At 46.4% G+C, this 24,181-nt stretch overlaps 1 protein-coding gene and 1 long non-coding RNA gene across 4 annotated transcripts in view; one reads left to right on the forward strand and one right to left on the reverse strand.

Moving 5' to 3' along the window:
- ARID1A (AT-rich interaction domain 1A) overlaps positions 1 to 24,181 on the forward strand; it is a 61,033-nt gene that overhangs the window by 32,909 nt on the left and 3,943 nt on the right. For 2 of the 3 annotated variants that reach the window (XM_080567202.1, XM_080567200.1), the window contains 14 exons: positions 8,950 to 9,190; positions 9,555 to 9,644; positions 10,373 to 10,540; positions 11,162 to 11,477; positions 12,704 to 12,849; positions 12,936 to 13,045; positions 15,281 to 15,490; positions 16,051 to 16,258; positions 20,054 to 20,186; positions 20,568 to 20,740; positions 20,922 to 21,072; positions 21,224 to 21,355; positions 21,466 to 21,562; positions 23,018 to 23,891. In XM_080567202.1, coding sequence (XP_080423328.1) covers positions 8,950 to 9,190; positions 9,555 to 9,644; positions 10,373 to 10,540; positions 11,162 to 11,477; positions 12,704 to 12,849; positions 12,936 to 13,045; positions 15,281 to 15,490; positions 16,051 to 16,258; positions 20,054 to 20,186; positions 20,568 to 20,740; positions 20,922 to 21,072; positions 21,224 to 21,355; positions 21,466 to 21,562; positions 23,018 to 23,891 — 3,049 coding nt within the window. The remainder of the gene's footprint in view (positions 1 to 8,949; positions 9,191 to 9,554; positions 9,645 to 10,372; positions 10,541 to 11,161; positions 11,478 to 12,703; positions 12,850 to 12,935; positions 13,046 to 15,280; positions 15,491 to 16,050; positions 16,259 to 20,053; positions 20,187 to 20,567; positions 20,741 to 20,921; positions 21,073 to 21,223; positions 21,356 to 21,465; positions 21,563 to 23,017; positions 23,892 to 24,181) is intronic. The other variant, XM_080567201.1, reaches the window with a different exon arrangement.
- Positions 1,856 to 8,933, reverse strand: LOC308182517. Its single transcript, XR_013941849.1, has 2 exons — positions 4,497 to 8,933; positions 1,856 to 3,980 (listed from the first exon to the last, which is right to left on the reverse strand). It is a non-coding gene; the product is annotated as an uncharacterized lncRNA (long non-coding RNA).

Below are 24,181 nucleotides of genomic sequence, written 5' to 3' on the forward strand. Positions count from 1 at the left end.
TTCCATGTGGCTCTCGAATGCAGGGCATGGCGTGGGCCCAGGGCTCTGGCGGTGGCAACGCGGCTGGGACGGGCTTGTGCCCGTGTCCCTGGGGGTGCAAGGTTCGCGCTGAGATTTCAAACGAGGCCTGCGTGGTAATTGGAGGAGGAGTTGCGTAAATGAGTTTTATTGTAGTTTGAATCAAGCCTCGCTGAGGAAAACAGAAACGTTTATTTAAAAAAAAAAAAATTCCTGAAGTGAAACGAAGTGGCATCTCTGGGAATTGACTGCTCTGGCAACCCCTGACCCTGAGGGTGGCAGTGGGTATGCGTCAGTGCGTGGCATGAGCCAGGTTGCCATGGCTGTGCTTACCTCTTCCCCTGCACGCTCGCTGCTCTGAGCCAGGGCAAGAGCAGAATTGCCTTCAGTCCTTTTAAACGTCTCTTCAGTTTCTCTGTCCCATCCAGGTCAGTGGTACCTGGGTGCAGTATTTCAGACAGGCTCTCGGACAAAAGTGTTTTCCCTAGAACCACCCCAGCTGGTGGTGTCGGGGGGGCTTATCCATAGCCCTCGTGTCGCCCCATCGCTGTCTCCCCGCAGGTGCAGCACCGTTCGGAGGGAGCTGCCAGCTTTCGGCTGTCTCTTCCCAGCTTGTTCCAGCGAGGGCACTGCCAGATTCATCAGGCTTGCAAATATCCAGTGCCTTAACAAATCTCGTTCCCTCCTAAAATCTTTCTTCTTTACGCTTTTTTAGAAATGGATTCTGTCACTCTTAATTGTTTCACAGAGGCTGATGATAATACTAAAAGCGGAGTTGTTTTTGAAATCTGAAGTACTGGTCTTAACAGGGGCCTTTTAAATTTTTTAATTATTTCAAACTCCTGCCTTTGCTGCATTTCTTTGCCCACCCAAGCTCCTGTGGTTGGCATGGTGGCATAATCACATGCTGAGATGACTAAATGCTTTGGAGTCTAAATTGAACACATCAGAGATTGGAAAGTGCCTTCCAGAGGAAGCACTGCTGGGGAGTTGGAATATCCTTGCGGCTGGCAACAAGAGGGTAGCTTCCTGCCTCTTACGGGATTGAGCTTCTTGTATGATCTGGGCTTTGTCTTCAGACCGAAGCAGAACAACACACACACAAAAAAAAAAAAAACTCTGGAAGAAAAACAAAGGCTCTTTAAATAAACAGGTTGTGGTCTGTCACCTGAGACCCATACTAGCTTCTCACTTGCACTTTCCTTCCCAGGGCCTGGTGCTGGACCAGCCTTTCTGATTGATGTGGTCAACTTGTAGCTCTCGCTCCCCTGCATCCCCAGCACCCTTCAAAAAAAAAAATAATAGAAAAATCAGTGTTGCTGAGAACATCCTCTGATGCTGCTGTGATAGCACTGCTCACTGTGCCCAGGTCACGCATGTTTCTTTCCTGCAACCCATTTCAGGGTTGGTGTCACTGTTGAAGCTTCAAGTTTCACCTTTTTTTTCGCAGCATGCTGCTGCTGGATGGCCAGGCCAACTTCTGCGCTAGCCAAAGTGTCAGGCAGAACTTCAGCATTTCCACTGCTGCTTTGAATGCTTTGTTGTACCAGTGGTTAGATAAACCTGGGAGTACTTTTAGAAGCGGAGCAGCTGTCAAAGGGTTAAATGGCAACTATCTCCTGGGGGGCTTTGCTGCTGTGTTTCCCAGGGTCCTGCGGAAGAGTTGAGCACCCAGCGCTCCCTGGGTGGGAACAGTGGGTTTTCCCTTCAGCGACATCTTGTTCTGTGCGTGAATCATGTTACTCCTTCTGTACTTCGTGCTGCAACCACAGCCTTCGAATCTCTCCTCTCCAAAGAGGCAGAATATGAAATTTGTTAATCTGGTCAGTGTTTCGAGGGGGAGGACCCCCCCCCTTTTTCTTTTTCTTTTTTTTTTTTTTTTAATTTTATTTGGAGGGGGAAGAGAAGGAGGGGTGGCACGGAGTAGGAGCAGTAGATGTGATTAAAGCTCCTGCCGAGCAGATCTGTGGGAGTGGAGTATCGACCTCTGAAAAATCAATGGCTGCTGCGGTAGCAGTGCTGGCTGTTTTGCAAGGTCTCCCATTGCAGGAATGTAGTAAAGCCAGCAGCACTTCCGTCTTTCTTTCTCCCTTTTTGATTTTGTACCTGCTTTCTGCCAAATGACCCGACTCACCTAGATTTACTGAGGTGGATTAGAACAGCAGCTTATTTTTGCAATCAGAGTAAAATTTCTTGTGTGACGCTGAGCCCCTCCTCCTGACAGCCTCCTTTCCAAACGCTTTTTCCTGCAGTGCAGCTAGAGCCAGCAGCTTCTACCAGTTTGTCTAAAGCCAGCCTGGAAGAATGAGCTTTTCAGCTCCTTTTTTGAGCTGAAACTACACAAATCTCTCTTGCATGTTCTAGTCCCCATCTTAGGTTTGTAATTGTCAGCACTGATGCCTGAGAGGAGCTTAAACTCCTCATAAAGGCAGGGAATATGGACTCCATCTAGCAGAGGCTGAAGCCTTGATAGTGTTACCTTCCTCATACTTGTTTTACTGGGCTGGTGTTTTTTTCCTGAAGTAGTAAAAGTCTAGCACTTGTCCTTTGTTTGAGGAATCCTGGGATGAGTAAGTGGCACATAATAGAACCTGAACGTTTTTATGCATGCTTAGTTTTGTAACTGGGATCTTCGCTTTTTTCCGTGAGCATGGTGCAGAACCTGAGAACCCTATTACTGCTCAGATCAGGGTTTGAACTTCTAAGAACAAATTTGAGGGGCCAAACCCAGTCATTTCATTGTATAATTGAAACTCTTTGTTCCTTCTCATTGCTGGCCTTGCCCTATTTGAAGAGGGATAGAAGAGAAGAGGCAAGGCCTTAAACTTGAAAAGCTCTCATAAAGCACAGAAGCGCGCTGTGCAGCTCATGCTACTGCAGCAGGCATCATCCTGGGCATTCCCTGTTTCTTAACCCAGGAGAAAGTCATCTTCCCCTTGAAAACTAAAAACAAACTCTTCAGCTCCTCAGAGAGTAAAAACTGAGAGGTACGTGGCAGAGGAGGAAAGCTGTGTATGGTAAAGAAGTGTGTCGCTTGTGTTGCTACATTTTGATTATATTTGATAAGTCTTTGGTAGCTTGGAAATGTGGATGGGTATAGTTCCCACACAGGTATGAACTCAGAATCAGTAACAGGTAAACTGACAATTCAAAAATACACGCTGTTGGTTCCTGCCACCTGCTCCTCCCCAAGACCTGACACGTACCGAACGGAACACTTGGCGACAGTGGCCCCGACTGTGACCTTGCTCTAAGTTCCGGTGATGTTCTGGGTGTGGAGAGAGGTTGTACTGGAAACGCGTTGTGCGTGCATCCTTCCTTCTCCTCCTCCCCTTCGTCTCTTGTCCAGCCAAAACGTGTTGGAAGAATCCCATAGAGCTTGACCCTTTATCCTCTACACGTTAACGACTGTAGAAGAGCAGAGTGAGCTGAACGATGTTCTTCCCCGTCCAGATCCCTTTCCCAGTCACTTACGTCTTTCTGGTGGTAAGTGCTGATGGGTTTAGACAGGATTTTAAAGCATGGCAGGTGAAGTTGAGCTGGTCGTAGGTGAGGCCTGCAGGAGTGTGGGACCTTTTCAGTGTGCCTCTGGTAAGCAGGATCAGCTGGGAGACTGAAAAACTCCCTTCTGACTGTTCAGTTGGTTGGTGAGAAAAAACTTTGGAGATTGTAGATGTTGTAGATGGAGATTACTCTATCCTAATAAGTATTAAATGGGTTTTTACTGTATCTTAAGTTGTGTTCCCCAACTCCAGCTTCTGGTTTTTACTGGGGAAGCAGTTTGAAAGAGGCAAGCTGTAAATAAAAAGGTGGTGATGGGCTGTAGGGCCCTGCCTGGGCCCCTTGTCAGATCTGGGGAAATCTCAAGTCAGCTTTACGAGGTGTCATTGTGTACCTGAAGGATATGCTAGATGGAGCACAGTGAGGTCTTCAGGCCACTTGGTGTTATGAGATGTGTTGCTCTGTGGGGCATAAGATGCGAGATTCAGTTGTCTGTACTCTAGAAGGAGGAACAAGTCTGTTTTCCCTGAAATAGCAGGGAGATTCTGGCCTGCCAGTCAGCTGTGTCGTTTCTGTGGTAGAGAGGACTTTTTAGGTATGTTGGGGGTGGAAATAAAGGGGAGGGAGAGGACAAGCTTGTAATTTTAGGTGTCGGTAGTTCTTGAATGAGTGGAAAGTAAGCTGCAGAGAACGTGAAATTGGAATCAAAAGTAGGTATTTCAATTAGTCAGAAGCAATGAAGAGGCTTTTTCCCTTTCAGAAAGAATCGGGGAAATAAATTTAGCCATTGTGCTGTGGTCTTGCTTGTAAGCATCTTTATGGAAACAACTGGCCTTGCAGAATTTATAACCTCTACCACATGCTCGTCTCCAGCTCATAATTTCCTTGAGTGCTATCTAGTGATCTGATAGACGTAACGATTGTAGGCCCTGACTGCGCTCCTTCCCTCTTCCCCCACACTTTTCATATGCACTTACCTTGGGGACGGGCAGGGGAGCAGCATAGGAAGCTCGCAGGCCCCGGCGAGGAGATCGATTTACTTTCTGGTCAGTCATCCTGCTCTTCCAGATCAGTGGGGCGGGCCGGAGCAGAGCCTTGAATCTGTTCTCTGGGGTTTTGTTACCTTGATCTGAAGTATTTCTTGTTGTTTCATCTTCGTGTTTGTTTAACAAATGAGCTCGTATCAGATAGCGAAATGGTGATTCCCCTGTTGGTATAAAAGAAACCTCGCTGTTTCCAGCACAAACTAACCGGCTCCCTTGTGCTGGTCATGCCAGGACTTGCAACCCTCTCCCGGAGATAGATGAACTCCCCTGCCCCCTCCTTTGGGTACCAGATTGTGTGATTTCAGGCATGGTTTTGTTGTGGTGTGAAAAGAAGGTGTTAGCTGCTGAGTCCTTGTTTGTCAGCAGTACTGACAAACCCATGCTGGCATCGGTGAGGATTGGGCAACCAATCGCAGCTGGAACGGTTATCGTTTCAGGGTCCCTGTGGGCTTCCGCTATCAGGTCACATCCCAAAATAACACTGGGCAGTATTTCAAGTGAAGAAACTCAGGCTTTGGGGCTGCAGCCAGCCTGGAGTGTGAGATTCTGTGTGAAATAGTTGGAATCCCTCCAGCGTTTTTGATCTGCATGGCAGATGAGCAATAAAATGCATAAAAAACACATTGGAAACACGTGAGGAAATTCTCCAGACCCTGACGTTTCCTTCAAGTTGGCAGAGTTACTGCTGTTGAGCCTCACCTCCTGTCTCGGCTCGATTGGCTGCGCTCGCAGGAGGAGGGAAGAGGAGAGCCCTTCTCGTGGTGCTGCTGCGTCTTTCCAGGTCTCTTCCTGATGCTCTGCGGGAGGCAAATAAAACCTCGCTGGCCCTCTCCTCTTTGGACTTGGTCCAGAACCCACTGACAGCAGCAGGTCTCCATTATTGCAACAAGGTTTTCCTTTTTTTCTTTTTTTTCTTTAAGGCTTCTCTGCTGTAACTGTTGTTAAAACAGTCTGCAGAGAGGTCGAGAGATTTCCTTTCCCCCAGTTTGTGGTGCACTTGAATAAATGGGATATCAAAGTTGGAGGGTGTCCTTTAGGTCTAGTTAGAAAAACACCGTGTCTTGATGGTTGGCATCCTGAGAAAATAACTTGATAGGTGGAAAACAGCTCCTTACTGATTAGCTGCTTGCACTTAAGCATTCCAGTCTCTGCTTCTCTCCTTCCACTTGCAGGAATCACACTTCTGAGAAACTTAGTGCTGCTGGATAACACACTTAGAAAATGCTGCTGTGCTGCTGGAACATTTCTTTGCTGGGAAATGACTTTATTATCGGGATTCATAAAACTTACAAATCTGTAGAGGTGAAATTCGCTTCGTGAGTTACTTGGCTTATGTGATACTGTCCTGTGTCAATTCATACATGTCCTAACATCCAAGAAAGGTTTACACGTAATTCGTTTTTAACTTAAACTGATTATCTGAGTCTGATCCAAAGCCTGCAAGCTAGAAGGCTTACTTCTCATATATGTGAGGTCCGTGATGGTATGTCAGCAATGCAGAGAGGCCCTCGCTTGCATGTCTGAAGCAACCCCGTATTAACCCACTTAATTAAAACTGAATGTTTTTAAATGACTTGCAGTACTTAGGGTAAGCTTTGATGCACAGGCAAGGTCGACGACATCAGCTTCAAAGATTGTTATCTAGTTACTTAGGAGTTAATATTCAAACAGTTTTTAATGCTGCTTCATTTTATGTATCGCAGATATTTTTGGCCTGGTATTGCCAAATCATATCCTCTTATTCCGCCCGGGACATGCATGGATGTCGCTCACACCACGTAGCAGACGGTGACCTCCCCGCATCCCGGAGGCAGACTCCTCCTGCCACTTGGAGAAGCGTCTCACTTAGGCTCCTGATAATGGACGGGAACTTCCACGCTTCACCTTTCATACTTGCCCTGTGCCCGTCCTTTCATGCCCATACGCTGTCTCGGGTGTACATTTGTAATGTACTTTTCTTCTGAGCCTAAAAATCTCTCACTGAAATAGCGATAGTAGCTCTGCCCCTCTGGTCCGAAGGTTTAACTGCTGACCAGCAGAACTGCTGGACTGCATGAGCTTGTGGTGGTGAGGGTTTTAAAGCTGCAGAGGGTTTTGGCCTCCAGCTTCATTTCAGTGATGATAAAAAAAAAAAAGTGTTTGGATGTGTTTGGTGATTTAGCCTAAAAGGACCTTAAAGGAAATGTCAGTAGCTGCTAGAAACAATTTTAGGTCACGCTGAATTGACTCGTAGGTGTTCTGATCCTCTCGTTGACTAGAGGGGAACCTAGATGTGTATCTTATGCCAGTAGCTGAAGTTAAATCTGATTAATCTCAGTCTTAAATAGGAATTGCAAAGGAGAGAAGAGTGTTCAGCTCTTGATTGTTTGTGTTGGTTGATGCCTTTTAGTGCAAAATGTTGGAAATTCTCTCTTTGCTCCCACTTCAGATAGTGTCTTTAGTGGGATGTGGGGTTTGACAAAGTTTTCCAGGGAAAAAAGAAAAAAAAAAAAAAGCTGTGTAAATGAGCAATGCTTCTGGTGTTACATTAGGAAGGTAGTGAAAATTGCAAAACCTCAGAGACACTATTTTTAGGCTTTTTCTGCATTTTTTTTTAGCTTTCATTGAAACAAAACAAAGCTTTTTTTTTTTTCCCCCCCCAGGAAGATAATGCTTCATAAGTAAGCAAATGTACCTCTGAGGCTGTCGTGCAGGAAATTATCTCTCAAACAGAAGCAGTAATGGAAGGGGTGGAAGGGCATACTATGCACTAAGTCCTCCCATCAAGTGACCGGCATTTCCAGCTCAAATGTAGCATTTGCCAGCATTTTGATCCAATTCTGCTGTTAAAATGGACAAGATTGCCCTATTGCAGCAGACAAAGTGGTGCAGCTGATGCCCAGCTCTCCCCTTTGTCCTTCTGAGTGCCGGTCTCTGTCCAACAAGTGTGATGAGGTCGTTGGATATTTCCCAGGTCTTTTTTTATTCCTCCGTAACTCCAGTTTTCCCCTTCCCAAGATGCGAAGTACTGTTCTCCAGCTTAGGTGGTGGGGATGTGCTCTCAGAGCCTTCTCACACCTCACCTGGCAGACAGGTGTTACAGAGCGATAGGGCTCTTGCTTCTGGCAGCTGATAAGTTTGCGGTGTCCTGTGTCTGACTGAGGTCCTTCCACGTTGCACAGAGCTGGGAAAATGTCATCTGAACTGCTGCTAACGAAGGCATCGTCTGGTCAGTGTAAATGAGACCGAGGTGTCCAAGTTATTTTTCAGTCGGCTCAGTCTTTATGGTGTTTTAAATGAGGTTGGCTCTGTTTGTGCTGGTCAGCTGAATTCCGTTCAGGGGAGCTTGATCTAAAACGCCTTCAGGGCTCAGTCTGGAGCTCTTCTGATCCAAGGCTGATTGCTCTGGAAGACTTGCAAAGGGTGGGCAAGGGCCTGGTAAGCTTTGGTCTGCCATTTCTTCACCTGCTGCGATCCTTTGAATCTCTGGCAGAGATCTAATCCCTGGAATAGTTAAAAACAGCCTGCTCATCTTACCCTGTTGCAGACTCATTCATTTACTCCAGGCCAACCCTGAGTAGCCAACGCACCCTAGCATCAGGCAGCCAGGACAGTCGTGCACCTTGGATTTGCACGTAATTATCTTGGACGTATCACCATTTCTCAGACCTGCCAACTGAATTTTGGTGCTGTAGCTTTGCAGTCACTGTTGTGGCAACTGGAGATTTCAATTTCCTTAGGCTTTTTGTGCTTTTCTTTTTCAGGGTGAATACATGCAGTGGGAGAGGCATTCTCTAGCCTTGCCTTCAAAAAAAAAAAAAAAAAGCTGAACTTTAAAAGCTAGTATTGTAATTGCTAGTTTTTGCTATCTTTGAAGAAAGTGGGAACCCTGAAGAATGTTTTATGACTTTCTTTTAAATCTCTATTTAGTTTGTTTTTATCCATCTCAAGTGAGTAGTTTCCCAGCTCATCTGAGGTTTATGAATTAATTATGGTGAAGCAGAAGTTTTCTGTCGTTCAGAGGCTGAGCCACGTTTCTCTTCCAAGTCATGATCACATGGACCGCCTCCTCTGTGTGTATTGTCGATGCATTCTTCAATTTCTTGCCTCTAAACTGAATTAAAAGAAGCAAGTAGGAGAATTAGACGGCTGTTCGGACCATCAGTGAACACTCAGCAAAACAGCTGGGGAGCTGTCAGGTTCAGAGACAGGCAGCAGGATAAGAGACATTCGTCAGTTACCTTGGTCTTCAGCAGCCTTCGTTACTGACAATAACATGAACCGAGTTCATTGATTTCAATTTGTAGTATGCCTAAGGGAGAAATGCAGTCTTTCTTGATGGTATATGAGAGGATAGCCCCACGTCTCTTTATTTTTGGCTGATCTGTTTCTCTGTGTGTTGCAGGACCTGTCTGGTTCAATAGATGATCTACCCATGGGTACAGAAGGAGCCCTGAGTCCTGGAGTAAGCACATCAGGGATTTCCAGCAGCCAAGGAGAGCAGAGTAACCCAGCTCAGTCTCCTTTCTCTCCACATACCTCTCCTCACCTGCCAGGCATTAGAGGACCTTCACCATCCCCTGTTGGATCTCCAGCTAGCGTTGCTCAGTCCCGCTCTGGTCCACTTTCACCTGCTGCAGTACCAGGTAACGCTCCTTGGCACGTGTTGATCTTTGGGTGCAATCGTCTCATGCAGCTAGAGAATGAATTAAAATGGTCAGCTGGTAGAAACTGGCCAGTGTCAGGTTTACATGGCTGTTGAGATCTTTTGATCTCTCTTTTTTTGCTTTAAAGCACCTGTAACTTTTAAAGCAAAATGGGTGGGATGGCTGGCAAACCATCAGTGTTATTTTGCAGGGTTGATGTGGCTGATCTTGCTCTTCTTTTTCTTTGCTGCGGCTAACGTACCCTTCTGAAGCTGTTTGTAGTTCTGGCTTTTTAACACTCTTGCATCCTGGATTTTGTGGTGTGCAATTTTTGTGATTAACCACTCTCCTTTTTGTGGTGTAGGCAATCAGATGCCGCCCCGACCGCCCAGTGGCCAATCGGACAGTATCATGCACCCTTCCATGAACCAGTCGAGCATAGCACAAGATCGAGGTGTGTGTCTTGGGTTAAAAGATTTAATTGTACAGATTTGTTTGTATGGCTAGATGCACAACTAAAAATTACCTGGCCTGATGACGTGATTTCTGTGGTGAGATAGCAGTTAAAGGCTGCACCAGCTTTATCAGCTGCAAGTGTTTAGGTACCTTGCACTAAATTCAACTGTTACTGGTCCTGTGGCCTCTTAATGTTCCATCTGAGCTAGTAATTTGGCTTGGAAGGTGTTTTCTCTGGCTTTTGCAGCTCTTTTCTATGAATGCTAGTTGTCCAGGGTGTTATGACCTTAAGCTTCAAAATGCGGGATGGTCGCAACAATATTGCATGCCTTTTTCTAGTACGAGAATAAGTTTAGCGTGGAGGAAAATGTATGTAAAATTTCAGCTTTCATGGCTGAAAGTATGTAGATGTCACCCAGAGAAAACAAGCAAGCAAACAAAAAAAAACCCCTGACAATGACAGAAAGTCCCTAGCATTTGTCAAGTCCTACTGTCTACTCCTGTGATGCCAAGTTTTTTTTTTTTTCCTGGTTAAAACGGGAAATTGAATTTGTTATCTTAGCGGATAACATTGGCACCTTAATAATAACCACTGTAAAATCTGTTTAGTCTGTTGCTGGAAGGATTTTGTTAGTGGGTCCTGTGGATTGTTTCCTAAGAACGTGCATGTCCAGTGGCATCTCTGGGTACCGTAATAATTGTCTGCTCCGCTCACTGGGTGACCAGGTTACATGCAGAGGAATCCTCAGATGCCCCAGTACAGCTCACCCCAGCCTGGCTCAGCCTTATCTCCCCGGCAGTCTTCTGGAGGACAGATGCACGCTGGCATGGGGCCATACCAGCAGAACTCCATGGGAAGCTACGGACCCCAGGGGGGGCAGTACGGACCTCAAGGTGAGGCATGGCTGGCTTCTCAAGGTGGGAACTGAGCACAGTGAAAATGAAAGGCCTCTGTCTGTTGTAACATCTTGTCTTTTGATAAATTGTTTTCATTTGTTTCCTAATGCGTGGGTAATGCAAAACAGTACGCTGCTTATGAGCTGGAAGGAACTGTACTTCATGTATCATGTTGAGATTCATGAACTACGTTGCTTTCAGTGCAAGTTGTAATTATAAATGTAGCATCTTTCCCCTGGTTTAAAAAGACGTAGGTAGTATTGTAGATGTAGAAAAGAAGAGACAGTTCTCTTTGGAGAGGAAGAAAAATGAGCATTGTATATTTTGGAAAGGGCTAAGTGAGTTTTTTACATCCTGTCCTGGGCCATTTAGCTCACTCTGCTTAGTTGAGGTTTGGGAGAGTTTCAGACAGCTTTTGAATAGATGTTGTTACTTAGCTGTGTCAAAACACATTTTATGTGGCTTATATCCAAGTACTTTGACTTTTTGTTGAGGTGTTAACACTCCCCCTCATCTCTGTTAGTGATCTTTAAATATTTGCTGATAGAAGATTTTTATGGTGATTCATAAACTTAACTAGTTGAATGATGTTGTCTTCCCCTCTTTTTATCTCCTTAGGAGGTTATCCCAGGCAGCCAAACTACAATGCTATGTCCAATGCCAACTATCCCAGTCCAGGAATGGGAGGAAGCATGAACCCAATGGGAGCAGGGAGCCAGATGCATGGGCAGACTGGTGTGCCACCATACAGTGGGCTTCCTCCAGGGAGGATGAGCCATGCCACCATGGGGAACAGACCGTACGGACCTAACATGGCGAATATGCCGCCTCAGGTGGGGACAGGAATGTGCCCCCCACCAGGTGGCATGAATCGCAAAGCACAAGAAGCAGCTGCTGCTGCCATGCATGCTGCTGCCAACTCCATCCAGAACAGGTAAGGAATGAAATTTCCCTTTTGTCTCGATGTGTTAAATCCGTTCTCTATGTCATATCTGGATATCAAATGAAAAAAAAAACAATGTTGGGGGTGTAGTGAACCTATACTTACTTAAAGATTTAAGGCATTTTCATCTATCTTAACTGTTTAAAAAAAAAAAAGGCGTAAAGCCTGAATAAGCAGTGTATTTTAATATGTCGTTAATGATCTGCCTAGGGAACTTTTAATATTCATTGGTGAAATCTGTTTAACTTTGAGATCCCTTAAATTGTTTTGGCTTTCTGGTCTACTTTGTTGCATGAGTGACTTAAAAGATGCTGTGTGTGTGGTAAAGCCCATAAATCTAGCAGACAGCCATCCAGCTGCATTTGTCTGAACCAAGGCATTACTTGTCCAGTGTAATGAACTTCTTCCTTTTAGGGCCTTGATGAGCTGCTGTGGGGAAAGGAGCTGGAATTCAGCACTGAACTTTGCAACTATTTTCTGTGTTGTTTTTTTTTTTAATTGCACATTTCAGAGCAGTTGTATATGGCCTACCAGAATGTCATGAGAGCCATGAACTTGCTTATAAATTGGGTTTCCCCAACAAAGCTGTTAGATTTAGATGCGTTTGTGGTCTGACTAGGCATTGTGCTCTTTATCCTAAGGTTTTTTTTTTCCCCACAATCTTCTGTCTGATGTTAGCTACTACTGCTAAGAGCTCAGTTTCTGAACACCAATAAAGGCATCAAAGTCTGTCCGTTTGAATAACGTGTCCGAGGGACAGTTGTATATGAGGTTTTCTGATACATGTACAATAACGCAGCTTGTGTGGATAACAAAAAGGAGAGAAAAGGCATTAAATATGGCTGGGGCACTACACCATCCATCTGTACAAATGTATTCTTACTTAAATGCGCAGGGCTGCAGTATTTGCAGATCGCTTCTTCCTTCTAAAGGTGACTTAACATCTGAAAGTTCAGTTTGAGGATGAAGATTGAGTGAAAATGTTTAGAACTGAAGTCCCTCTTTCAAAATGGGCTGCATCCCCTTTTCTTTTGAGAGTGAGGTTAAGGCTCTAGGAGTAGTTAAGCTTTTGAAGAAGCACCTGATCTTTGGTCTTCTGCTGGAGAAGTGATCTCCTGTTGTAGAAAGCTTCTTCTAGTAAACCTGTTTTGTTAGAAGGCAAGATTTTAACGGTTACTATTTGGAGTAAACGTCTGTTTCTTCTTTGCCTTTTCTAGGCCTCCTGGTTATCCCAACATGAACCAAGGGGGAATGATGGGCACTGGACCTCCTTATGGGCAGGGAATTAACAGCATGGCTGGCATGATAAATCCCCAGGGCCCACCCTATCCGATGGGTGGGAATATGGCCAACAACTCTGCAGGTAAGGCAGTGCTGACTCTTCAGCATTTCACTGACTTCATGGTACTGGATTGAAAATCAGTGTAAAAGATTCTCTTAACTTCCTAGGGATGGCAGCAAGTCCTGAAATGATGGGTCTTGCAGATGTCAAATTAACGCCTGCAACTAAAATGAACAATAAGGCAGATGGGACGCCAAAAGCAGAATCCAAGTCAAAGGTAAAATGCCGCTTTTTTGTTTGTGTGTTTTAATGACACTGTGTGTGTATCTATTAGTGAGTGTGGTTCCTGAGAGAAACCTAATTTGATTTGCCTTCTACCCTGAACAAACGTCTCAATAGCATGGTTGTCCATGTAGTATGTGATCTGGCTGCTACATGTGGCCATGATTCCTAACTATCTGTGAGTGTGGCGATTGAGTGGGATGTCCCCTTCTGGGATGTGTTATCTTTTGGAGAGTGGCATATGCTGGCATCTCCTGTTCTGTTTAAGCAAGCTGGTATGAAGTGCTGTTCTCCCCGTCCCTCTCCAGATGTCTGTCTGTTCCCATTTCGATCCCGGGCCAGTCTTGCTTTTATTAACCAGGAGGAACATGTGATTTTTGTGTTTGATGTAAGGAGGTTCAACATGAATTGCACTTCAGGCATCATGCCCAAAGGGCTGTGCTTGAGCTGTGCCAGTGGTTCCAAGAGGTTCTTCAGGATTTATTTAAAAGGTTCAAACAGTGGAGCATCCCACTTCTGTGATTCATAAACTGTTCAGAAGTGAAGGGGAGTGTCTATTCCTTCCAGGGCTTGTGGGAGCGTTTCCTAGTCCTTTGCGAGTAATCAAGCTCGCTTGCAAAACAACTGGGTAGTTCTAGGAATTATCACCTGTCCCAGTGAAACTGTGAAAGAAGTGTAAACAGACCCGAGTTTGTTTCTGGTGTAGGCTTGGAGTCAGTTATCACCTCTCAGCTGGGAGGTGGCACGCTGAAGTGTGTTGTTTCACAAACAGACTTCTGACTAGTCTTGTATTAAAGCCAGAAGGAGGCAAGCAAGTTCTTCAAGGAGTATTTTTCTTTGCATTACTGCTACCAGTTTCAAAAGAACCACCAAAAAAAAAAAAAAAAGCCGTTTCTTAGCCCTTACTGTCCTCTGTTGCTACCTCAAGGAAAATACATGCTCTGCAAATTTAACACCTGTAACAGGAGCCTGCATGAAGGTTCAGAGGGTCTCTCCCTTCCGCTCCCGTGTTCTGGTATCTGCCTTTCTGTTTATGGGAAACAAGGGCTTGAACGCTCTTGGGCTAGAAGATGCTGGAAGCTGTAACTAAGGGTTGCTCTGTCTGCATGGCCTGCCCTGTTCAAGAATCGTCTCGTGGTAATGGGCATCCCTCCAGAACATGAAGGACATAGGTAGTGCTCTTGAGTTCAGGAATATTAATTTTACTTCCATTTGTGACATAAACTCCTTCCCAAAAGAGCCAATGTCACGTGTTAGCCCTGTGGCATCCTAATAAACATGCTGGCTGACTTAATGCTCAGGATGGTGCATCAGCATCTGTAATGCCCTTTTTAGAACAAGACTGGCTGCAGCTTCTAACTTTCAAGCTCTCTAATAGGTATCTCAGTTTTTCTGGCCCAGAGAAAATACGTGGGACTTCTGGTAGGAAGTCCTAGTCCTAGACACTAAGACAATGCAGTGGACCAGGTGTGTAGGATCTAGTGTGTGATAGTCACGCTCCGTAGCTGTGAACTTACATCCCATGTTCATGGGATACAGTGCCATATCAGACGGTCTTCCTGGATCCTGATGTGCCAGCTGTAGCAAAGCGATACGGGAACTCGCATCGCATCTGGGTAGCTGGAGATTTCCGCGCTTCTGTCAGTAAATGGGGAAGGGAAGAGCGACTGTCTTTGTGGGGGACTCCTTACACACATTTGTCAAATAGTTGCCTCTAATCTTTTATTTTTCTTTGGGGTGTGTTTGTTTTTACTCCTCTGCTGTCTTCAGCGTCAGTTTATTCTGTCATCTACTGCTTGGGTAAGAGCAGAGGCTAACCGGGGGGTAGTATTCACCATGGCACAGTGCACAGCGATGGGGAATCTCATTTGCAGGTGGCTTAGATGTTTCCTCACATAGGTATGTCTAGTGCAAATGCGCCCACAAAGGTTCTCTGAGATAGCTCTGCGTAGTCTTAGAGGCTTGGTTGGTTTCTTCAGCATTCATTAAGCTTTTTAAAGATACATATTCTGTGAATTCCCTGGGTAGCAGCTGGTTTCTTGATACCTTTGTTGAGTAATACTCATCTTCTAGACTGACGTTGATCTGAGACAAGTGTGGGTCTAATATTAAGCTATTCTCAGTATAACAGCAGAACCTTGAACCCTTACCCGGCTGGTTTTTGAACCCCCCTTGGATATAAGCTAGCTGGTTTTGTGCTGCTCAGTCCTGATATGTTTCCTTCTCCTAGAAGTCCAGTTCTTCTACTACGACCAATGAGAAGATCACCAAACTCTATGAGCTGGGTGGCGAGCCTGAGAGGAAGATCTGGGTAGATCGTTACCTGGCCTTCACTGAAGAGAAGGCCATGGGCATGACAAACCTCCCAGCGGTAGGCAGAAAACCCTTGGACCTTTACCGGCTCTACATCTCAGTGAAGGAGATTGGAGGACTGACTCAGGTGAGTGTAGAGTGACCAGAGCGGTGACGGTACCTTTGTGCTCAGAGCTTCCCGCTGTCTGGCAGTCACAAGTCAGTAGGCAACGGAGTTCTAAGTTAACTGTGTAGCTAGATGTAAACCATGACTTTCAATTTAGCTGTTTCTTTTAATTTTTTTTTTAAATAATGCTTATAAAACCCAGGATTCTTTAAGCGAGCCAAGTGTCTGCTCTCCCATTGTCTGGTTAAGAACAGTCTGTGGTGAGATTCAAGAGTTTTTTTTCTTAGCTTTGTCCATTGCAAAGATTGGTGACACTGTCTTTGTCTTTGCATCTGGCTGTTAACTGACCTCGTGGCTAATTTGATTTGCTACTTGCTGTTATCCCTCCCTATTTGAAAAGTTTTCTGTAGGTGAGGAAGAGAGCGTACTAGTTTTTGGTTCTGAACACAACTGTATCTGCTCTGCTTAGCCCTTACTGAATCCTTTGTTTTAGATGACAAGTGATGATTTCTCCCCAGAAAAATCCTTGGAAGAGCTGTAGCTGGGATTTTGAGTTTAGAGCCTCTTGTTTGGTTCTGCAGGTCAACAAAAACAAGAAATGGCGCGAGTTAGCCACAAATCTCAATGTGGGCACGTCCAGCAGTGCAGCTAGTTCTCTGAAGAAGCAGTACATCCAGTGTCTCTATGCCTTTGAGTGCAAGATCGAGCGAGGTGAAGACCCCCCTCCAGATATCTTTGCAGCTGCCGATTCAAAGAAGTCTCAGACTAAGATACAGCCTCCTTCTCCAGGTGAGTTTGGACTCTGGTTTAAGGTGTGAAATGAGTGTTTGAACCAGATCTCTAGAACCGCATGCCTGACTCCTCGTGCTGTGGGTCAGACTGGTTCCAAATTTCCACAAAGCCCCCACGTCTGTTTCTAATTGGATGTTCTGTGGATGTGCAGATTAAATACTTTTGTGATGTGGGAGCTAATGATAGTGGGAATAAGTCAAGCCTGTTGGGATAGTTTCGTTTTGTGTCTCCCACCTCTGTAGCTAAGCTTAAGAAGAAGAAAAACATACATACATACATACATATACATCTAAACTTACCAGTCCATCACAGCCTTTAAAGAATCTAAAGGAGAGAGAAGTCTGGAGTCAGATCTTCAAGGTGTTCTCTGCTTACTCTAACAGCATCCCTTGTTGTTACTGCTTAGCTTTGGGAACTTCTAGAAAAAGTTGTGCTTGTTTTGACTATGTGAGCTCTACCTTCTGGGAGTAAATGGTTGGTGTGGGTGTGCACTCATCTTCCTCATGAATTACTTCTTTCTGTCTTTAGCAGGAGACAGTGAGGACTTTCAGAGGCTTTGTGACCAGAGAGCTTTGTAAGCTTGTTATGAGTTAAATGCTCTAGAATTTAAGCCCTTTAAAATGAACTTCTAAAAAGTTAATAATTCATTAATCCCTATGCTGTTGTTTAAATCTGATGGGGTGCTCCAGTTTCTGAATATTTAGCATACTGTTCAATTCAAATTAAAAAAAAAAGGCTGGGCTAGCAGTGCATGCTGTACTCTTTAGTCTTTGGAAAGTCTGATCATTTGTCTCATTTGCATTGAGATCGTTGCTTGAATTGCTGCTGAACTTGCCAACCACTTATGCTTCAGTTTTCCAGCTTGTCTTATAAGTAAAACTCTCAGATGCCTTTTCTGGTCAGGAGCTTGTTCATGTAGGTGAAATAAAAACTTGGATGCTTTGAAGTTCCTGTAATGTTTGCAAAAAAAAAAAAAAGCCTTTTTGGTGCTGAAGCTTGGCATCATCTTTGTCTAGCTCTTGAGGAGAGGAATAATGAACCCTTTTTTGATTGTACTGCAGTTGTCTCTCAGCCTTGTTAAGCCCTTGATTGAAAGTGTGCCTGTCCAAATACACTGTTAACAGCTGTATCTATCTATCCTCTCAGTTACGGAGTTTTTCTTAAAATAAAAATAATAATAATAATGTCTTTCTACCAGTCAGGAAACCTGTCCCAGTGTAGATTCAGTCTTGGTGTATTCTGCAAGATAAAATGACTTTTGTGTCATTAGACTAAACTTCTGTCTAAAGTGGTGTCTGAGTTCCACTTAAACTAGAACACGAATCCCTCCCCACTTTCTCTCCAAAACCTCTTTCTTTCCCCCTGAGATACTAGGCAGTGGAACAAAGAAGTTAAAAGCATTTGGAGTTTATTTGGAGAGGTCTGAGATGTTTAGGAAGCCACTAAAAACTTCTTCCAGCACTAGGTGCCTGTCAGAATGGATTAGATGGTGCATCCGTTTTATTTATTTATTTATTAGCTAATGTGGTGGTATGTGCAAGTCCTGAGTTTGCCTTCTAGGGCTGTGGTAGAACTGATAATCTTCAGCACATCGGCAGTAGGAATTCACGGGGTTGCTATCCCAAACTCTGCACGTTTGTGCAGCTCCGTTGGCTTAGTCCATCGTTTTGATTCCTATGTGAGGACTGTTCTCTATTTCCTTTTTAAACCGCTCTCACAGCTTACCCCAGACTCCTGCAGCTAGGAATATGCAGAAGCAGTACTGGTTGGTTGCAGTGACCCTTTCAGCCTTATCACTTAGCTCCTCTTTCGTTTTCCTTTTCTTCCTTTCTCTTGCCCCCCTGGATTAGCAGGAATGAGGACGTAGGGCACAACTCAAAGCGTTCTCCCATCCTCAGCTCCAGACTTAAGAGCCGTGGAGGAACTTTGCGTCCCGTTGGGCACAGCTGTTCCAGCGGTGTCTGAGGCCCTTTGAGCAGCATCCTCCAGACTTGCACGGGCAGAGTCATCGCCCTTCCTGGAGGATAACTTCCCTGTTTGAAAAACAAGTGGACGGCAGTGGTGCATTCTGGAATCCCATCAGTAGGATGAGGGGCTCCGCCATCCCACACAGACATGGGTGACTCGCTTTCCTTGCAGACTTCATAACCTGTTGTCTTACGCTTTGTTTGCGCCTGTTCTATCAAAAGGAACTTTTCAGAAGTTGGTGAATGGCGGAAGTGACACGGCGTGGCTGTACACAGCCCACTTGTGGTGGCCGTAGAGCATCTGAAGGCCTTGCGGGCTGCTGGTCAGGGCAGCGCTCCTAGCGACCGAGCCGCTTTCCATGCAGCCGGCGTTCACAACCCTCAGAAAACAAAAGTGTTTACAGAAAGGCCTCTGAAGTGGACTGGGGATTGCCTTGTGGGCACTCAGCATGGGTTTGCCGTGAACCATCTTGGGTTCCCGCTCACAAACTGCAGCGTGTCCCCGGGGAGGCGTAATCAGTCTGCCGTTGGGTTTTAATTCCCAGAGCATGGAGCTGGCCCGGCTCCAACTGTGTGTAAATTTGTGAGTGGGAGGGACAGCGGGGGGTGGGGACAAACACCAAATGGCAGCGACGCGGGGAATGTCTCGGGGCCTCTTCCTGCCGATGCCAGCATTTGTAAGGCGGCGGCGCGGAGACGAGCAGCGAATTCCTGGGGGAAGCGAGCGGAACTGAACCGCTGCCGCCGAGGGAAGGAGGGTGGCGGGGAGGGCTCATGAATGAAACTCCCCGCTGGGCCTGCCTCTGCCCTTCCTTCTGCCGAGACCTCCCCGGGCTGGGAGGGAGTCGCCGAGAAGGAGGACAGGGTGCCAGGAAGGTGGGGTGTAAACAAACATGCCCTGGACGTGACCTCGGAGGATTTTAATGAATAGCTGAAATGAGTCATCAGCCAGCAGGGCTGAAGCTGAGGGATATCGGGTGCTGGGGATGGTAACTAATGGAAACATTAATTAAGAGTTCAGCTCTTGCCAGCTGCGAGGAGCGTATGAACCTGAGAGCTGCCACTGTCACAGCGAGCCAGGGGCAGAGCAGAGCTCCTGGAGCTCCGGCACAGCTGGATTACGCGCCATGGCCCCAGAGTTTTGATGAAAGCTTACCGGAGCGTAGAGCAACCCGTACGGAGTCGGGGAACTTGCTGGACAGGTTTCGGCATTCAGTGAAAGATCCGGCATCTCCGGCATTCCCTGTTCCAGGAATCCTTGGGAGTGGTGCTTGAATTCACCTGCATGAGCTAACCCCAGTCGAAGGGCAGAGCAGACAGAGGAGCCTTGTTATAGTTACAGTGACTTCAGCAGGAGTCCTGCAGTTCCCATCGCTTGCGAAGACTGTGGTACTTCCAGGAGAGGGCTCAAACCTGCCTTCCTCTGGGTAGAAAGAGAATGTGACGGTGATGGGTCAGGGGTTGTCCCCTGGCAAGAAGCAATGCGTTCCCTACCACACGGTGCACTGTAGAGCTTCAGCCTTTGAGGCTAGACAGCTTGGGCAGCTCAGCACAGTGATGTTGTGGTGTGTAAAAAGGAACGAAGTTAAGTCGTGATACGAATTAACATGTCCTCAGCTTTACATTACTCTACGGGGTTCGTCTGGGAGGTCTGGCCCACTGTGTCCTTGCAAGCATTGAACTCCTTGAAACATGGCCAAAAAAGTTCATCTGTCTCTTTCTTCAAGGACTTTTCACTGTCTGTTGTAGAGGCTGTTATTCTGGGAGGTTCTGGGTTACATCTGTAGGGTGCAAAGCTGCTCACACCACATTTCTGTTCTTGCAGCGGGTTCAGGCTCGATGCAGGGGCCTCAGACACCTCAGTCCACCAGCAGCTCCATGGCAGAAGGAGGAGACTTGAAGCCACCAACTCCAGCATCTACGCCACACAGTCAGATGCCGCCTTTGCCAGGCATCAGGTACAAAACCATCACACCCTCTTGCACCATGCTGGACATAAGCTGTGATCGTGAGGTTGCTTCAGCGTCACTACCACAGATGGCTGGAGCCTTAAGTACCTGTTTTGATGGGGCTCCTTGGCTTTGCTCTTTGTTAATGGCTCACAGCAACAGTGCTGTCTCTGTGTGTGAATAATCGTTGCCTTTGAGACTGGGGCTGAGGATAGTATTGTAGAAGGGCAGATCTTCATGCCTCTGTTGGAGGAGCATGACCACGGATCTTCTAGGGGATCCAACAACTGAGAGGGAATGTGTGGGGAGAAGAATCTCGAAGTGCTGTGGATCTCTATAGTCTTGTGTTTCTGATGTGTGTTTTATTTATTTATTTATTTTTTAAATCAGGAGTAACTCGGTGGGCCTTCAGGATGCCTTTACAGATGGCAGTGATCCCACGTTCCAGAAGCGGAACTCCATGACTCCAAATCCAGGGTACCAGCCCAGCATGAATACCTCCGACATGATGGGTCGCATGTCTTATGAGCCAAATAAAGATCCTTACAGCAGTATGAGGAAAGGTGAGGAAGTCCACGTGTGCTACTCTCCCTTTTCTCCACGAGCACTAATGATGTCTGAATCTGGCTGAATGCTGGAATGTGCTGTAGGAGCCCTCTGCTTGCCCTTCTTCCACAAAAGAAGGGATATGTGTCTCTGTTGCAGAGATTGACACGTTTATCGATCCTTCTCTCAATCTTTCAGCTCCAGGAAGCGATCCCTTCATGTCCTCAGGGCAGGGCCCCAACAGTGGTATGGGTGACCCTTACAATCGTGCTGCAGGTCCAGGAATGGGTAACATGGCCATGGGACAGCGGCCACACTATCCCTACGGAGGTCCTTACGACAGAGTGAGGTGGGTACTTTGAACCCACGGAAACCCTGACTTGCTTGACTCACGTGAAATGATTACTTCGTAATTGCTACTGTGGCTTTTCTGACCATCCTTTTCCAATTGAGGTGAATCTAAGCGGACGCATGGTTTTCTTCTGTTTGTTTCCGTGTAGGACGGAGCCTGGCATGGGACCTGAGGGCAACTTAGCAGCCGGAACTCCGCAGCCAAACATCATGCCTTCCACCCCAGAATCGGGGATGTACTCTCCCAGCCGCTACCCGCAGCAGCAACAGCAGCAGCAAAGGTGTGGGGGGGGTGTTGCCACAAACAGCTCTTCCCAGTTCAAGAGCTCTGAGACTGTGAAAGTGAAGCGTGTATCTGATGAGAAAAATAATGCATCTGTTTCTTCTCCAGACATGATTCCTATGGCAATCAATTCTCCACTCAAGGCACATCCTCGGGCAGCCCCTTCCCTAGCCAGCAAACTACCATGTATCAACAGCAACAGCAGGTAGGTTACCAGAAAGGATCAGAACGGGGAGTTTTATGTGTGCAAAGTGGATACAAGGAGGGTGATGAAAACTCTTTGCTGTCTGCTTTATGAATGTGTAGGAGTTGGACAGAATTAAGAACTTTGTACAGGAGGCTTTCTTGCCAGTTTCCGAATAAGTTAAAGAAGTTTTAATTAGTGTTTCTAGTGTTGCATTAGGGAAACAGAATGTTCTGAGAATACAGCTTGTGTAGTTCGTAGATGTGCATGCTCTAGTCAGGGAACAGGAGATCGGGAAGCTTTACTGGGCTTTTCTGCTGCTCTAGAAGTGTCTGAATCCCATCCTGTTTCTGTAACGCTTTTTGGTACAAGTGATGAAATGAACTTGTTTGGAATAGATCTTCCATCGTTCTGGGCAGCCATTTCAGGTGGATCATTCTGTACAACCCAGGATTTTTTTCTCTACTTTACTGAGCCTTGCAGTTAAAGGCTCCAGGCCTGCCTGCATACCTGCAGTGCCCCACTGCTTTTTACTTGTTTTTCTCAAAACTGTCAACTTTCTTTCAGGGCAGAGTTTGAATGAATGCGTATCTCTTTCCTTAATCCTTATATATGACTTGCTGTTGGTATCAGTGCCAAGACCCATAATGTTTTCATGATAATTTTGAGCCCTCTAGTTTAGGAGAGTATAGAGAGGGCACTTGCAGAGCTGTGCTAAGAATAATTCCAACTGCTCTGCAGTTTGGCTCTACAATCAGAGCCACGGGGCTGTGAGCCAAGAGTTCGAGTTACTCTGGTACTTGTCATCTTTGAAGCCCTAGAGCTCCATCTGAAGCCAGTCATGACAGTAGAGCTTCTGAGTTGACTGTTTAACAGAGCACAGATCCTTGGAGGCAAGAGAGATCTTGGATTTTAATTTTGTCTCAGCGATTGACTGTTTTCTCCTCTTGCACTTAAAAGTAGGGGGGGAGAACAGTTCTTGCTCCTTTCAGTGACATGTTTTGAAATCTACAGGAAAGGAAGAAGCAGGAAGTACAACAGTTTTTAACGTATCTTGTTTGATACTTCAGCAGAATCCTGTTTTCTAAGAAATGGAGGGTCTGATAAAATTCCTGGACTTGAAAGGATACAAATACCTGTACACAGTATGGTTTGTGGTGAACGTATGGTAGAGCTGAGTCTTTTCTACAGGAAAGCCCTTTCTGTGGGCAGATTTCTGCCCCCAAGGCATCCTTGTAGAACCCACAAGGAAACTACGCAGCCAGCCACAAGGAATTGGTCTTGGCTTGTAAAACTGAAAGACTGATCCAACTCGCACTGGATATGGCTAACTAGCTACAGGACAAGTCTTGCCCTCGTACAGGCGATGCTGTGGAGCAGGTCTTCTGGCTCTGAACATTTCTACCCACTGAGTTCGGGTTGCCTGTTTCTAACTAGATAATCTCACGTTGTTGATGCCTTTTATTTGCCATCTAGAATTACAAGCGACCGATGGATGGCAGCTACGGCCCGCCTGCCAAGCGGCACGAAGGGGAGATGTACAACGTCCCGTACAGCGCCGGGCAGGGGCAGACGCAGCAGCAGCTGCCTCCAGCACAGACCCAGCAGCCGAGCCAGCAGCAAACTGCGCAGCCGTCTCCCCAGCAGGACTTGTATAACCAGTATGGGAGTACATACCCTGCTGCTGACCGCCGATCTGCCGGAGGGCCACAGAACCAGTTCCCATTCCAATTTGGCAGAGACAGGGTCTCGGCTCCCCCGGGCTCCAATGCTCAGCAAAACATGCCTCCTCAGATGATGGGTGGCCCCATACAGTCTGCTCCAGAGGGCCCCCAGCAAGGCGCCATGTGGCAAGGGCGCAACGAAATAGGGTACAGCTATCCAAATCGGCAGAGCACCGGCTCTGCGCCCCAGGGGCCTGCTTATCACGGAGTGACTCGAACAGATGAAATTCTGCATTCAGAACAGAGGGTGAACCACGAGGGACCGTGGTCTTCCCACGGGAACCGGCAACCTCCTTATGGTCCCTCTGCCCCCGTGCCGCCAATGACGAGGCCCCCTCAGTCTAACTACCAGACCCCTCCTAGCATGCAGAATCACATTCCTCAGGTATCCAGCCCAGCACCTCTGCCCAGACCTCTGGAGAATCGCACTTCTCCCAGTAAATCTCCATTCCTGCACTCGGGGATGAAAATGCAGAAGGCAGGACCACCAGTCCCAGCCTCGCATATAACACCAGCAGCTGTACAGCCTCCCATGATACGACGAGACATCACCTTCCCTCCGGGATCAGTAGAAGCTACGCAACCTGTATTGAAGCAAAGGAGGCGGCTGACAGCAAAAGATATTGGTAAGAGGAAACTCCTGCTTTTCTGCTTATGCCCATCAAAGGATGGGTGCTGCCGTTACTCTCTGGTATAGCACTGCCAAACGGTAGGGCTCTGCTGGCTTTGTACGGGGTGTGCATTGCGAGTTAGTTGTGTTATCAGACATAATGTTTGTGTTCGGCATTGTCTGCAGAGAGGTTGCTTTTGCATACAGTCTGTACAACATCTTAAGCAGGCTCTGCTTTTCATGGGACCAGAAAGCAGTATCAAGTATCTCCTTTTTGTTTTTAAACTCCAGGAGCTGGAAGTATCG

Source organism: Anser brachyrhynchus (genome assembly GCF_964034855.1).
Source record: "Anser brachyrhynchus genome assembly, chromosome: 24".
Taxonomy (NCBI): Eukaryota; Metazoa; Chordata; class Aves; order Anseriformes; family Anatidae; genus Anser; species Anser brachyrhynchus.